Source organism: Scyliorhinus canicula, chromosome 9, assembly GCF_902713615.1.
Source record: "Scyliorhinus canicula chromosome 9, sScyCan1.1, whole genome shotgun sequence".
In the NCBI taxonomy this organism is placed as follows: domain Eukaryota; kingdom Metazoa; phylum Chordata; class Chondrichthyes; order Carcharhiniformes; family Scyliorhinidae; genus Scyliorhinus; species Scyliorhinus canicula.
The window spans coordinates 132838749-132855452 of NC_052154.1; the positions used below are offsets into that span (position 1 = coordinate 132838749).

At 49.6% G+C, this 16704-nt stretch overlaps 1 protein-coding gene across 1 annotated transcript in view; it reads right to left on the minus strand.

Moving 5' to 3' along the window:
- Window positions 1-560: 560 nt before the first annotated feature.
- Window positions 561-16704, minus strand: part of LOC119971714 (eosinophil peroxidase-like) — a 110321-nt gene continuing 94177 nt past the window's right edge. The window contains exons 13-16 of the mRNA XM_038807646.1: window positions 9505-9716; window positions 6714-6878; window positions 5117-5213; window positions 561-736 (exon numbers count right to left, since the gene is read on the minus strand). Coding sequence (XP_038663574.1) covers window positions 598-736; window positions 5117-5213; window positions 6714-6878; window positions 9505-9716 — 613 coding nt within the window. The 3' untranslated portion in view covers window positions 561-597. The remainder of the gene's footprint in view (window positions 737-5116; window positions 5214-6713; window positions 6879-9504; window positions 9717-16704) is intronic.

The window sequence follows — 16704 nt, forward strand, 5'->3', positions numbered from 1 at the left end:
CCCCCCCCCCCCCTCCACCCTCTGAGGTCAGCCATTCCCATCATGTGAGATAACCCAGCAACGCCAGAGAGTGCCAACACCAGGTCCACCCAGCAACGCCAGAGAGTGCCAACACCAGGTCCACCCAGCAACGCCAGAGAGTGCCAACACCAGGTCCACCCAAGGTGGCCACCAAACCCCCATCAGAACAGAACAAAGAAAAAGTTTTAGTCACCGTCAGAGAACCAACCCTCCCCCACCCCCCCACATCCCCCCCCCCCCACACCCCTGCCTCCCACCAACACCACACCCAAATAAACCAGCAAGCAGCAACAAGGCAAACAAAGGCCCTACTGTTCCCCTCCCCCCACACCCTGAACCCTTTTCATCTTCAAGAGATATCACAGATTAAGTGAAGAAGTGGGAAGAGGTTACAGTAAAAGGTGAGGGTGAAATAGATCCATGGAATACATGACTCCATGGTTGACCGGTTTCAGAATGGGGGAATATCATGGAGATCAGGATAAAGCTGTACACCTTGAATGAACAGGCATCTTTTGCAGGATAGGAAGCCTTGAGGCTTTTTTTTAAGTGATGAAAGAAAATGCAGCTGTTGAGTTATGAGGATGGTGAATTAACATTTGTGGCCTGTCCAGTGCTGTCACCTCCATTGGCATCATTTTTAGATGAGAAGCATTTGATGCACAATCCACATTTGATCGCATTCTTACTCCCATCCTGATGTGTCTTCCCATATCTAGGTCAGAAAAAAACAGGTAATATTTATTATAATAAAAGCAAACTATTGCGCAGGCTGCAAATCCAAAATAAAACAGAAAATGCTGGAAATGCTTGGCAGAACTGGCAGCATCTGTGGATCGAGAAACAGAGTAAACATTTCTGGTCAATGACCCTCTACCAGAACTAAAAGAAATTAGCAATTGACTGGGTTTTAATCCTGTACGGAGGCAGTGAAGGGGGAGAGTGAAGGGGGAGAGGGAAGGCAGTGAAGGGGGAGAGGGAAGGCAGGCGAGATTAAACAACATAAGGGATGAGACTGCTAGTCAAAAAAAAAGACAATGGCCGGCATTCTCCAGTCATCGGGGCCGGCATTCTCCGACCCTGCGCCGGGTTGGAGAATCCCCGGGGGGAGGCGCGAATCCTGCCCGACGCTGGCTGCCCTATGCTCCGGTGCCGTTTTTCGGGCGGGGCCGGGATTCCCGCCACACCGGTCGGGGACTGTTGATAGTGGCCCCCCGGCGATTCTCCAGGCCCCAATGGGCCTAGCGGCTGTCCAGTTTTGGCCAGCCCCAAGTGGCGGAAATAGATTCCTGTCGCCAGCGAATGGTGCACCGTCAAGAAACACGCAACTGGGAGAACAGAGAAACACGTCCAATTTTTCTGCTTTTCCCATTTACATTTCTCTCTGAAACCTTTTGTCTCGTTACCATCTCCATGCTGCAGCCACTGAGGGAGCACCAGGCACATAGAAGGCAGGTACTAAGGGAGTTAATACAGAAGAGTGATTAGTTGATGTCTGCATTCAATATGGCAATGCTTAATTTATAAATCTGGTTTGGAATGTTTACTTTGTGTTGGTTTTTATTTTAGCATTGTGACAAGTGGGCACTGATGATTCAAGACAGAGGGTAGGTAAGGTGTGGGATTGTTGGTGAATGGGGATCAAATTGGGGTTGCCTTTCTTGGTAATTGCAGTCAGAGCAGCCATCCATCGACAGCCCAGCCACAAAGGGGCTGTATTAATGGCCTCGTAACTTCCTCCTGCTCTTCAGCAGGTTGCTATATACTTGGTGGAAATGGCAGTGCCTTCATCGTGGCTGTGCAGAATGAAACCTGAGTTCTGCTGACAATTGAGAGCCACCCCCAGTGTGATCCAGGAAGTGGAAGCGTTGTTTCAGCAGGCCAGTGGCATGCCCCATCACATTTTGTGTGGCGCCATTTTGGATGCGTGCTGCTTGTCTTTGCATAGGTTGCACATTAAAGTCATGAGCCCTGTGATCAGCAGATAGCTCTTGTCACCCAGAAGCCACCCTCTGGATTGTGGTCGCTCAAATACAGATGGAAAGAGTTGGACTGCCACAGAAGGAAAACATCATGACTGTGTCAGGATACTGGCTGTGGAGTAGAATGATGATGTTGCTTATGGTCACATACCAGCTGGACATTTAAGGGGTGGAATCATTATCAGTTACGGCATATTTCAGAGTTGACCTGCAGTGTCCTGAGGTCAATGAGTACTGGATCAAAGACCCCCTGCACCAGGGAAAAAACCTGCAATCTTCGTAAAAGTCGAAAGCTCTCTCTAGCTGCTCCACTCTGGTAAGAGAGCATGATATGTAGTCAGCTTTACTGAGAGTCAGTGACCTTTGTTATGCAACAATGGATAGAAAACTGGGAGCGATTTCAAAGGAACCATTAGCATGAATGTTCTTGGCTATGGTCGTTTTACAATAACCGGCAATGCCATCCTTGTCCTGCTCTGAGAATGCAGTTAGCAAGTGGAAGATTTCAGTGAGGCCCTCTTCACTGAAGCATGACTGGGCACGATCCAATGACCATGCTGCATTTGAAAAGCAGCTCCCCACAGTGCAGCATGTGTATTGAAAGCCGGGAGACCCTGCTCCTGGGATCTATTCGGCTCACAGCGCCTCGCAAGGTTCGACATGATCTCGTGAGACGTTGTGATGTGAATCCCGCCTACAATGGGCGGGATCACTTTTTGACGAATCTGCTGTAAGCCTCACACTAATGTGCAAATTCCTGAGGGACTTGAGGCTTTGGGATTCAAAGTCTTCGCCTGGGAGACCTTGGGTGAGCGCTGTTTGGTACTGGTCCCCACAAATGGGACCAGGTGGAACGGCACTCGTGGGAGTCTCCAAGGGGATTTGAGGCCCCCAGCTACAGCAGGGTGGTCCCTGGGCACCCTGGTAGTGCAGTGAGGTACCCTGCCAGTGCCACCTGGGTGCCAGCCTGGCACTGCCAAGGTGCTCTGGTGGCTTTTCATTTGTGCGCACATGATCAGACCAGGGTTGCCTGGTGTGGTTGTCGGAGGGAGTGCAGAGTGACGGGGGCCCCTCCTACACTGCGTTTGGGCTGGGGGGAGGAGAGGTCGTGATTTGCTTCGGGCGCCTCTGAGATCGGGATACCATTTAAAAATGGATAAAATCAACTTGAGTCGCGTTGATCAACCATGTGTTTCCCTACACTGTGAGTTCCGGGAGACACGTGGCTAAATGCGCTGACTGGGGAACTTTGTTTCCTTTTGGGAGAATCGCGGCCATTGTTCCTTGCTGAGGATCAGGTAGGAGAACTGCCCCCTGAACATCTTGGCTAGATATGGTCTACTGCTCTTTCTCTCCCCCACTACAGCCCCCCCCCCCCCTGCTGTCCAACGGGAATGCCGACAACTGCAATCATATTGGATTTGTTTTTGTCATGTGTAGCGAGATACAGTGAAAAGTAGTTTTCTGCGAGCAGCTCAACAGATCATTAAGTACATGAAATGAAAAGGAAATAAAAGAAAATACATAAAAGAAAATACATAATAGGGCAGTACTAGGTTCGCATTGTAACTATGTAAGCACCGGCATTGGATAAAGCATACAGTGGTCATAATGAGGTCAGTCCATAAGAGGGTCATTTAGGAGTCTGGTGACAGTGGGGAAGAAGCTGTTTTTGAGTCTGTTTGTGCGTGTTCTCAGACTTCTGTATCTCCTGCCCGATGGAGGAAGTTGGAAGAGTGAGTAAGCCGGGTGGGAGGGGTCTTTGGTTATGCTGCCCGCTTTCCCCAGGCAGCGGGAGGTGTAGATGGGAGTGGTGAAGATGGAGTCAAGGGATGGGAGGCAGGTTCGTGTGAAGGACTGGGCTGTGTTCACGACTCTCTGAAGTTTCTTGCGGTCCTGGGCCGAGCAGTTGCATTACCAGGCTCTGATGCAGCCAGATATTTGGGTGCAAGTGGTTTGTGCAGAATCCTTAATGTCAGGACAAAGTGCTTCAGCACCTGCCACACCATCCCCTACAGACTTTAGAAACTTTAAACAACTCTGGGGGAAAAACACATTTACAATGGCGGCAACAGCCAGCAGAAAATCAACCAGTAACTGACCATCCCCATCCCCTTAAATAGCATTGGTGGGCAGTCCATTCTGTTGCTGAATACATGTTCACTTGTGTGTCTTTAAGAGAGGATGTTTGCTGGAGAGAGGATAGTTGAGCTTCAAAATGGCACCACTGGCATCAAATCAACATTATGTGCTGATTGACATCACATTCTGATTATTCTGTTTACTTCCAGGCATTCCCTGTGTGGGCCGGCCCTGCTGGAGATACCATTTTGGAGCCATTACAGCAAATTGTCGTGCCAAAAGTCTGGGTGTAAAGGAGTCGAATTTTGTGGCCTTAATTTTTCAGTGCATTGGTAAAACTCTTTGAAATTTAGAAGACAATCTGCAAGCCAAATGCATCTTTCTTGAATACTGAAGAGCTACTTCCATAACAAATGTTTGCAAGGCAAAGTGAGGGGTGTGTCTAAAAGAATTGTAATGCGGCTTGATAGATCGTAATGAGTGTTAAGTGTTTGTAGCACTTGGAGGTTCCTCAGATGCCATGTCCATTAGTGATCAATATAAAATTATTCATACTGCACAGAAGGGGGCTACCCCCTCACAGTTCACAATACTTCTAGAATTAGCCTCATCCTCGCCAGGCCAGTAATGGAATAAAAGAAAATCACCCAAGGTTTCCCCCTTCTGCTAACCATTTAACAAAGATGCTGGATGTGAGTGAATGTCATCTGAGGAAAGGATTGCCATTGGCTTTACTGACCTTCTCAGTAAATAGCCTGTGGACACATTTGTTTGCAAGTTATGTAGGATGGGCAAGGTATTGGAGGACAACAGTAAAAATTAATTCAGACCTCATCATAATTGATCTTTTGGGAGAGGTGGTGTAAGATCTGCAAATATGGGGAGGGTGTAAGTAACTACAACATTTAAAATCCAAAAAATGTTTTCAACCATTTTGTGTGTGTATGTGTGTGTGTGTGTGTATATATACATGCCCACCTGACACCATTAAATGCTGATGGTTAAACAGCAATTAGCCAATAAAGTCTTACCTTTGGAAACCGACAACTGCAAGAATGATGCAGAAAATACTGCCGCAGACAACAACAACTATTATGATGATAATTTTTGGATCCTTTAAAAGATTATCTGTATGAAATATAAAAAAAACATCTGTTATAGTGAAAATTTGTGAGCCAGTAAGTATATTACAGGGGGAACTCAGCCCCTAACAGTGGTGTTGCAGCAGTCTCCAAGGTGTTCACTGATAGTACTGATGGAACACTCGAGTTGGAACCCGATTACTGAGCAGTTATGGCTCAGCGTCTAACAGTTGTAGTAGAGAAGGTGCTTAAATCCAATCTTTAATGCACATTTGTGATGATTCAGTTTCCATTATGATTCACCTAATTTTTTGGCACTTTAAGTAACTTCTTCATTAATTATATCGTCAGCCATTGTCACACTGTTTAAAAACTAGTTGCTAGACTGTGTAGAGGGTTTTTTTTTTAGGGGAGCCTAGAATTAGAGGCCACAGTTTAAAAAATAAGGGGCGGGGATTCTCTGTTGGCTGACGCCAGAATCACGATTGGGCGAAGAATCGCCTGTCAGCTGAAAATTGATGTTGCCATGGGCACCAAAAGGAGTGCCATGCTCTGGCCCCTTGACTGCGGTGTGATGTGGTCCATGCCATGTGCTGGCACGGGTATGCAAAATGTACAGTAGCTACAGTAGCATGTATTAACATCCTATTAACGGGCCCAAACTGCTGGTCTCCGGTCTCTCGCGATTCTCCGCCTCCGCAAGGTTCACTTGTGGTATTTACAATTGAGAAACAGGCGCTGAGGGAAAGAAAGGATATAGGTACTGACCCCAAAATCGCAACAACGACTGGCAGTCATGCCGCTGGCTAGGGGGGTGCCTGCCAGGGTCGGGGGGAGTAGCAGGGAGGCGACCGGGGAATGGGCCGTGGGGTTTAGGTGGCCCCTGGGACACGGACCACCATTGCTGAGGTCTGTAAGGTATTGGCTGCGCACACCAGTGACTCCCCAATGTAGCACGTGGACGTACAGATCGCCACCGGCCATATGCGTGCCTTCCCGCCCTCTGGCCACCCCTTCAGGAACCCTGAGGCCCACACAACCCATCAATGGGATGGGCATGGTCCAGTGCAGCCTGTGGCCCACCAGGTGTTGGCTTGCCTTACCTAACCACTGGTTCCAGATTTGCCCCCTACTTTTTCTGACCTTCGTGGTCCTTTGTACTATGAGTGATTGTCCCTTTAAGGGCAACACAGCTGCGTACGGGTCACTTGACCTGTGTGACCAATCAAGACTCAAGAGTGGGGAATCACCCCAGGGGGAGGAGTTATTTTAGGCAGAGGCATTTCAGAACTAGCTGCAGACATGTTGCAGTTTGCAGATCCTTGTAAATAAATCCTTTGTTGTTCATTAATGAAGTGCAATATTACACACTCTGAAACTCTAATGCATTCAGGGTGAATCTGAGTGGGAGGAGAGTAATTCTAGAATTTAGAAGGTGGACAGTTAGTCTATCTGGTGTTCCCACAAATCATTTGTGGGTATGCTTTATGACTGTGCTGCGTCAATGCTCAGACCGAGGAGAGTAGGATGGTGAACTCTGAGGTACCTTGGCATGTAGGTGCTGCAGAACTCCATGCTCCAGTCAAGGGGTCACAGGTTAGAGATGAAGTTCCAACAAGTTTAAATCCAGCGTGACATTCAAAATGGATGGATCTGTTGCAAAAGAAGAAGTATGCCCTTTCCACTTTGGGAACTTCTCTGCAAGGAATTACTGTGGAAAACAGGAAGATAACATTTTTAACAAACTCCTGGAATGCTAACATCCTTTTCAGTCAGAGCAGAATACCACAGGGCTAACATTGCTAGGATTTCTACCTATCGTTTCTTTGGCATCTGACTGCCCTGGTGAATCAGTTCTCGAGGGGATCAGCTGTTTAAATGCCTCATGTTTTTATTCACTATGGATACACCTTCTGTAACTTTTGTGTCAGAATTCATCTCTAAGAATACAAGCTGTTCTCCCAGCTCTGCTCTTCTCTTTGTGCCAGCTGATTCTTGTTGAGTTTGAATAACTGCAACAAAACAATCCCATTTTTATTGGTCAGTCAATGTGATACTAAAGAATGCACCCTGGAAAGGTCCTGATTTCAGCCAGGAGGAGGCCCTTTGGCTGCCCTTGGCACCGTGAGGGTGGCAGGGTGGGAGAAAAATGGCTGTATGTCTCCTGGATAGTGCACATGTGAATCTTGGGTGAGGAGAGAACTGAATTCTGCCGTGTTTCATTCAGGTGAAATATCCTATTGGTAGCCATTGTACAGCTCACACCTGAGTGAGGTACTGGAGTAACATGAAAACTTCATGGAACTAGCAAGTGTCAAGATATTTGACCTGAACAGCATTTCACAATGGGTGGGATTGCATGCACTGAGCATCGTACACACTGCCGATATTAAAGACCACGGTATTGTATATTAGGCATGGGTGTACATCGAGCGCAGGCTATATGAGGCAGGGTGAACATCGGATGAGGATGTACATCAGGGATGGTGTACTTTGAGAAAAAGAATATTTGAGGACCAGGATCTCAAATCCGGGATTAAGATCATGGTTTATCAGGCAGCAGTGATCTCCACGCTCCAATATGCTTCAGAGACAACCTACAGCAGGCACTTGCAAAGCACTGCAGAAGTATCGCCAGCAATGCCTTCACAAGACCCTTCAAATCTGGTGGCAGGAAAGGTGGTCCATAACGCCATCCTCCCCCAAGTCAACTTACTTAGCATTGGCAGCTCGGTGGCCCAGTGGTTAGCACTGCTGCCTCACGGCGTTGAGGACTCAGGTTCAATCCTGGCCCTGGGTCACTGTCTGTGTGGAGTTTGCACATTCTCCATGTGTCTGCGTGGGTTTCACCCCCACAACCCAAAGATTTCCAGGGTAGGTGGATTGACCACACTAAATTGGCCCATCATTTGAAATTGTTTTTAAAACTTACTCACTATTCAGAGGTTAACCACTCAAACCAGCTCCACTAGGTGGGACATGTTCTTCATATGTTTGACACCTGAATCTTGAAGCAACTGCTCCACCCACAACAGAGTTGCAGCAGGAGACTCAAAGCATCCCTGATGAGGCCATGGGAGTGTATTGCGTATGACCAAATTGAAGAAGGCTGAAAATGGGAAAGCACCAAACACATCGAGAGACTGATTCAAGGATGTGCAGAGACAAATCTGAGGTGTGAGAGAAGTACCAGCTACTCAAGCCTTCAAGCATCACCTGCCTCGTATGTAGCAGTCTGCAGTTCATGCATTGGACTTATTATCCATCTCCGAGCTCATTGAACTGGAGTGGAAGTGAGTCATCCTCAATCCACAGGGGCTACCTAAGGGAAGAAAACAATGCGTGGGTGTACACTGGATGGAGTGACATCAGGTGAGGATATAGATTATGCACTGGGTGTACATTGGACATGGTGTAAATTTGGCATGGGGTGGACATTCGGCACAGTTTATATTGGGCAGTATATACCTAGGAAGGGATAAACCATGGGTGAGGATGTATATGGGACAGGGTGGGGGGGGGGGGGGGGGGGGGGGGGGGGGGGGGGGGCGGTATTCTCCGTCTGTCCACGGCAGCGGGATTCTCCGGTCTAGCTGCTATGAATGGGAGATTTGGCTGAACGCTAAATTCTCCGTCCTTGCTAGCAGCGGTAGCGGGGTGGACTTACAATGGAGACTCCAGAATGGGTGTTCATCTGGCATGGGGTGTACATTGGGTGAGGGTGTACATTGGGAACAGGGTGTGTTGGGCCTGAGTATATTGGGTGAAGGTGCATATTGTGCACATGTTGGGCCACAGTATATCAAGTGGGGGCTTTATTTTGTAGGGGGGGGGTCTATTGTATAGGGTTCTATCAGGTTGGAGGGTATCGTGGTTGGGACCTGTGTATCAGGATGTGGGAACATCGATCAGAGGTATATGAGATGAGGGAGTTTATACAGGAGGGATGTATTTATCTTGGCTTCCTGATGTGAATGTATCGGTCACAGAGGTTAGAGCCGGCTGTTGTATGGATTTTCCCCAGCAGGAAAGAAGACATCGGTACTCATCCCATCCTCCACCTCCGCCTTGTCCCGGTCTCGCGCTCTATTCTCCTTCATCCCAATAAGTGCCCTACCTACCACTCTCCTGACCCCTCCCACTATTCCACCCTATTTTGTCCTCTGCCTTCTCTATCCAACCACGGTGCTGCCCTGATCCCATCTCCCTATTCCTGTCCCTCATCTTCACCTCCCTCTTCCCCCTCTTCCCCTGTTCCTCCCAGCCCCACTCCCACCTTTGTGCCTCACCTAAATCCCACCCTTGGTCTGGATTTAGAGCAAGTAGCAGCTACTGACCTGTGATGTTCTCCTTCCAGGCAGACAGATTGAGTGAAGGGATGGCAGAACTCGTACAGTCGACAAAGTCGTTGGGGTACTGATTATGTGAGAACACATCCACGGGTATTTTCTGAATCCTGGTGTTGTCGCAGATGATTCTGGACAGGGTGGCCTTTCCTAGCGTTTCTTTCTGCTGGTCGGTAAACACACCTTCATTTTCCCACCAGAACCTAATGTGAAACATGTAGCAGGGTCAGGTCCAGAACTTGAAAAAGCTGCTAACTGAAAAGCTGAAAAGTGCGAAATCTGAAATAAAACAGAAAGTGCTGGGAAGACTCGGCAGGTCATGCAGCATCTGTGGTGAGAGAAATCGATGGTGGAATAATCCTGCACACCGCCCCCCCCCCCCCCCCCCCCCCCCCCAGCAGACACAAAGATGTGTTGCAATTCCCCGCTCTGCAGCAGCTTGGTTTTCCCGCTGCCTGGAATGTCATTTACATCTCATTAAGGCTCATTAACACAGCTGCTCGTTGGAATCTCCTCACATCTTCCAATCTCGTGTCATGCTCGTGGGAAATTGCAGCAACCTCAAACCCGTTTGAAAAAATGTGCATGCAAGGCTCCCAGGTCAGTGCAACATGCACAGCCTACCTGCTATAGCACAGTAAGACGTTTTACAACACCAGGTTAAAATCCAACAGGGTTGTTTCGAATCATTAGTTTTTGGAGCACTGCTTCTTCCTCAGGTGAATTCTTCCTCAGGTGAATGAAGAGGTGGGTTCCAGAAATATATATATAGCCAAAGTCAAAGATGCAAGACGATACTTTGAATGCGAGTCCTTGCAGGTGATTTGCAGGTAATAGCAGGTAACCTGCTACAGCGTTGTGGCGCTCCTGCTGCGCTGAATGCTACTCTGTTAGGACAGATGGGTTTGCTCCTTTCAGCTCCATCCTCAACTGGTCTTTATCGATAAAACTGTGCTGTGGATGTCATGGACCCTCTCCTTTTACTGACTCTGATCAGTACTGCGGCTGGGCTTGGGGACTGACCGACCGAGGGTGGGCATGAGGTGAGGGTGTCACTGACAAAGACAAGGGGGTCAATAGGGAAGGAGGGCTGGCAAGGGAGGGGTGGTGGGAGGGGGTGGGGAGGGGGCATGATAGCAGGCAGAGGGACAAGGAGATGGACGAGGATGGCAAACAATGCAAAGCATTGGTCTTTTCCCTGCCCAAAGGGCAAAGTATTTGAGGGCAAAGGGTACAGGAGTGTCTGGGGATGGCTGGTTTAGCACAGGGCTAAATCGCTGGCTTTTAATGCAGACCAAGGCAGGCCAGCAGCACGGTTCAATTCCCGTACCAGCCTCCCCGAACAGGCGCCGGAATGTGGCGACTAGGGGGTTTTCACAGTAACTTCATTTGAAGCCTACTCGTGACAATAAGCGATTTTCATTTACTTTAATTTCACTCCTCTGGTGTGGCTAATGCCTGGAGCAGCGGACGAGAAGCACCACGAGAAAGAAAGTGCTGTAGGAGCAGGAGAGTTTTTGTCAGGTGCCACGGGGAAAGATGGCGGAGGGCAAGGCAGCTGGGCTGCCCGCCCAGTGGTTGACTGGTGGAGTTCCTCAATGATAGGTTTCAGCAGCACAGGAAAGAGGCCCTGGAGGACCTGGCCAAGGTGGTGGAGCCTCTGAGATCTGGGATCGAACGAATTGAGCAGAGGCTGGAGTCCCAGTGCCTGGCCACACAGAAAGTGGAGGAGGCAGTGGGGGAGCATGAGGAGCAGTCGGCCACATTAGTGGCTGAGATGGGGTGATACGAGAGAGCCATAAAAAGCTGAGGGAGAAAGTGGAGGATTTGGAGAATCGCTCCAGAAGGCAAAACCGAAGGATTGTCGGGATGCCTGAAGGCATTGAAGTTGCAGAGGTGTATGTGACAAAGGTGTTGGAGAAGTTGATGGGGGAGGGGGGACTTTGACCTGGCCCTAGAGGTGGACTGGGCTTAAAGGGCGCTGAGGAGGAGGCTGCAGGTAGGTGAGCACCAAGGTTAATGGTGGCACGGTTGCACCGCTTTTTGGACAAGAAGATGATCCTTCGATGTGCGAGGCAGACCAGGGAAGGGAGCGAGCTGTGGGCATACCAGGACCTTAGTACGGAACTGGTGAAGAGGAGGGCTGGGTTTAACTGGATCAAGGCTGCCCTCTTCAATAAGGGGGTGACTTTCCAGAAGCAAGAGTTTTATTTTGACACGTCAGAGGAGGATATGGAATTTATGAGGGACAATGAACTGGGAGGAGTTTTGTCTGCTCTTTAAAGTGTTTGGTGGTGGGTTTTCAGGGGCAGGTTTTGATGGGGGAGCAGCAATGGTGAGTGTGCAGAGATTCCTCCTGCAAAATGAAAAGGAGCCACGGATACAGGCAGTCTTGGGATGACAAGGGCTTCACAGTCTGAAGTCAGAGACAGTGGTGGGAAAATTATTGGAGAAAATTCTGAAGGCGAGAATTAATTTCTGCTTGAAAAGGCATGGGTTGATTCGGGATAGTCAGCTTGGCTTTGATAGAGGGAGATGATGTCAAACAAATTTGACAGAATTTTTAAATAAAGTGACCGAGTGTATGGGTGAAGGAAATACAGTTGATGTAGTTTATATGGATTTTAGGAAAGCCTTTGACAAGGCCCCACATTGGAGACTGATTAGAAGGTTGAAGCACATGGAATTCAAGGAAACTTGTCGAGATGAATCCGAGACTGGCTTCGTAAAATGACACAAAGGGTAGTGGTAGAAGGCTGTTTGAGTAACTGGATACCGGTGACCAGCGGCATACCACATGGATCGCTGCTGGATTCCTTATTGTTTGTTATATATGTAAATGATATAGACGAGAACGTGGGGGGAATAATAAGTAAGTTTGCAGACTACACCAAGATTGGTAGGATGGTTGACAGTGAGGAAGAGGGTGGTACGTTACAGGAAGATACAGCCGGGATTCTCTGAGCCTGCGAAGCGTTGGAGAATCGGATGGGGCGCAGGAAATTCCCGCCACGCCGCTCCGACGCCGGGCCGCCGATTCTCCAGCCAATCGTGCCCGCAAGGTCACCGTGGCACTGGTTGGGGGCCTCTGAATAGGGCCCCGCAGCGATTCTCCGCGGGCGACGGGTCGAGTTTCGCCGAGTCCCGCTGGCGTGGTTCAAATCTGGTACCACCTGGTGTGAGCTCCGACCCGCAGCCGCTGTGGACGTCATGGTGGGGGAGGAGGGGGGGGGGGATCTGACTCTGGGCACCCTCCACGGGGTCCAGGCCCGCAATCGGGGCTTCCGATCAGAGGGCGGCTGTGATCTGGAGGGGGCCTACCTCCTTCTGCGCGGGCCCGCTGTATTGGAGACAGCCGTTGTGCATATGCGCCGGCCGTGCAGGGCCGCCTTTCAGCGCAGGGCAGCGCGCAGCACTCCGGCGCCGTGCTAGCCCCCTAAAAACCAGGAGGCCCATTGACGCCGGCATACACTACTCCGGTATTTACGCCCCCTAAAAAACAGTGATTTGCAGGTCCAGGGGGCCCGTTGACGCCAGTGTACACCAAACCGGTGTTTACGTCGCGTCAACACTTAGTTGGGTTGGTCAGATGGGCAGAGCAGTGGCAGATGGTATTTAACCCTGATAAGTAAGAGGTGATGGGCACGATTCTCCGCACCCCACGCCGGAGAATCGCGGGAGGGACGGGCGAATCGTGTGATGCGCCCTGGCACCCCCCGCGATTCTCCCACCCCCCCAAAATGGCGTGTTGCATTTTGCGATAGGCCGCTCGGAGAATCGCGCTCGCCGTTTCTCACGGCGACCAGCGATTCTCCGGCCCGGGTGGGCCGAGCGGCCTGCCGAACCCGACCGGTTCATGCCGGCGCCAACCACACCTGGTCACTGCCGGCGTGAACATCGCGCGATCGGTGAGTGTGGAGCCTGTGGGTAGCGGAGGGAGGATCGAGCACCATGGGCGTGCTCAGCAGATGTCTGGCCCGCGATCGGTGCCCACTGATCGTCGGGCCGGCGTCGCTAAAAGACGCACTCTTTTCCCTCCGCCACCTTGCAAGATCAAGCCTCCATGTCTTGCGGGGCAGCGGAGGGGAAGATGGCAACCGCGCATGCGCGGGTTGGCGCCGGCCAACCTGCGCATGCGCGGCTGACGTCACTTCGGCGCCGCCTGCCGCATCATTCCCGGCACGCCGCTTTGACGCAAGCGTCAAGGCCCGGTGCGCGGAATTCACACGCTGCCGCTCCTAGCCCCCCGGGGGGGGGGGGGGGGGGGGGGAGAATAGGGGGCGAGGAGCGGCCTCCGACGCCTAATGTACTTTGGAAGAAGAGTCAGGACAAAGAAGCAAGGCATTAGCAAGCTCAGAGGAACAGATGGGTCTTGGGGTCCTTGTTCACAGATCCCTGAAGGTGGCAGAGCAGGTGAATTGGGTAGTTAAGAAGGCATAATGGAGATGTGCCTTTATCAGCTATAGCACAGAATATAAGAGCAAGGAGGTGTTGGAACTGTACAGAACATTGGTTAGGCCACAGCTGGAGTATTGTGTGCAGTTATGGTCACCTCACTATAGGAAGGAGGTTATAAAGAGATTCACTGGGATGTTGTTGCCTGGCATGGAGCATCTGAGGTATCAGGAGAGACTGGATAGGCCTGGATTGTTTTCTTTAGAGCAGGGAAGGCTGAGAGCGGATATGGTTGAAGTGTTTAAGATTCTGATGGGTTTGGACAGGATAAATAGGAAGCACCTGTTTCCCTTGGTTGATGGGTCACATAGGGTGAGGGACAGGAGAGTCCAGAGGGGATTTGAAAAAAAAAAATCCACTCAGTGGGGTGAGAATCTGGAATATGATGCACTGCCTCTGAAGTTAGTGGATGCTGGAAACCACGCAACCTTTAAAAAGCATTTGCATGAACACTTGAAACGCCATCATATTCAAGGATACGGGACAAGTGCTGGTAAGTGGGATTCTTTCTTTCATTAATTTAGAGTACCCAATTCATTTTTTCCAATTAAGGAGCAATTTAGCGTGGCCAATCCACCTACCTTGCACATCTTTGGGTTGTGGGGGCGAAACCCACGCAAACACGGGGAGAATGTGCAAACTCCACACAGACAGTGACCCAGAGCCGGGATCAAACCTGGGACCTCGGTGCCATGAGGCAGCAGTGCTAACTACTGTGCCACCGTGCTGCCCATGGTAACTGGGATTAGCACGAGATTAGGGGTAGTTATTCCCGGTGCAGACTTGATGGGCCAAAGGGTTGTTTCTGCACTGTACGACTCTGACTCTATAGGAGACAGTGCAAAATAGCAGTGGGCATGCACAAGGTGTAATCATTGGAAGCATAGTCTACCCCAGTTGCAGAGGAGGAGCAAAGGCTCTGTGCTCTGCAGGAGGAAAGCACAGCTTTGTGTGCAGGGGTGTCCTATAATCCATGTCCCTGGGCATAGCGGGCTCTTTACTGGGCTGCAGAGGGAATGGTGATGGTGACTGGGGACATCTGCAGCTTGTAGATAGGTAAGACATAAGACAGGTGGGGAGGTGCAGAATTGTCATGGTGGGGAATCACCTCTGCACATAACGGTGCACACAGCCTCCAGATAGGATGGGTAGAGGTTGACGTGGGACATGGGTGCCTCACAAGTGATGGGTTCTGCGAGGGAGTTGGAACATCTACTATTGCAATGTTGCCATCCAGTATTAGTGAGGGAAACTGAAGAATATCAGGAGGTCATTGTATCTGCACATCATGAGGCTCCAGGTAAATTGGAAGCACATAAGCGGATCCATGGTATTCCAGAGCACCAATGATAACTATCAGTGAACTTGGTTCATTACTAATTGGACCTGGAGGATTAGATTGGGCACTGGTGTTAAGACCATAAGGCCATAGGAGCAGAATTAGGCCATTTGGCCCATCGAGTCTGCTCTGCCATTCAATCACAGTTAATATTTTTCTTATCTCCATTCTACTGCCTACATAACCCTTGATCCCCTTATTAATATAGAACCTATCTATTACTGCCTGAAAGACACTCAGTGATTTGACCTCCACAACCATCGATAGCAAAGAAATCCACAGATTCACCACTCTGGCTGAAGAAATTCCTCCTCATCTCAGTTTTAAAAGATCGGGTTAGGGTTTTAAAGGATAGTCCCTTTAGTCTGGGACTGTGCCCTCCGGTTATAGTTTTTCCTACAAGTGGAAACATTCTCTCCATGTCCACTCTATCCAGGCCTCGCAGTATCCTATAAGTTTCAATAAGATCCCCCCTCATCCTTTTAAACTCCAATGAGTACAGACCCAGAGTCCTTAACCGCTCCTCATATGACAAGCTTTTCATTCCAGGGGTCATTCTTGTGAACCTCCTGTGGACCCTTTCCAAGGCCAGCGTATCCTTCCTTAGATACGGAGCACAAAACTGCTCATAGGCACGGTAGCACAGTGGTTAGCACTGTTGCTTCACAGCACAAGGCCCCCAGGTTTGATTCCGGCTTGGGTCACTGTCTGTGCGGAGTCTGCACGTTCTCCCCGTCTCTGCGTGGGTTTCCTCCGGGTGCTCCGGTTTCCTCCCACAAGGCCTGAAAGACGTGCTGATAGGTAAATTGGACATTCTGAATTCTCCCTCAGTGTACCTGAACAGGCGCCCGAGTGTGGCGACTGGGGCTTTTCACAGTAACTTCATTGCAGTGTTAATGTAAGCTCCTGTTAAACATATAGATAATGCACAATATCTACAGGAAATCACTCCAATGACCCAAGTCCAGGGAGCTTGACCACCCTAGATGTGTTTCTCACTGAAAGTGAGATTCTTCCAGTCTGCTTCTGTTTAGTATTAAAAGCAATGCTCTATTGGATAGGGGATTCTTGTCAGATGTACAGATGGGCTGCACAGAGCTTCTGCTTGTTAAACTTGAGGAATACTCTAACACACATTGGAGGATCTTTAAACTATGGGTCTTGCCAAGTAACTTGTAAACTATGAATTTTGCCCTTTCTGCCATATTTCCACATCCCAACAGAGTAGATGTATTCTCGCTATTTGGATTTAGGGAATTGAGGTCTTTCCCCTATAGCAAGCACCAGGAACAGGAGCTTAGTTTAACTTTGCTAGGGTCAAAGGAAAACAAATTAAACACAAAATGTATAAAAATGTGTGCACAGTACTTTGCAATTAACTCTCTGACCCATCCCTC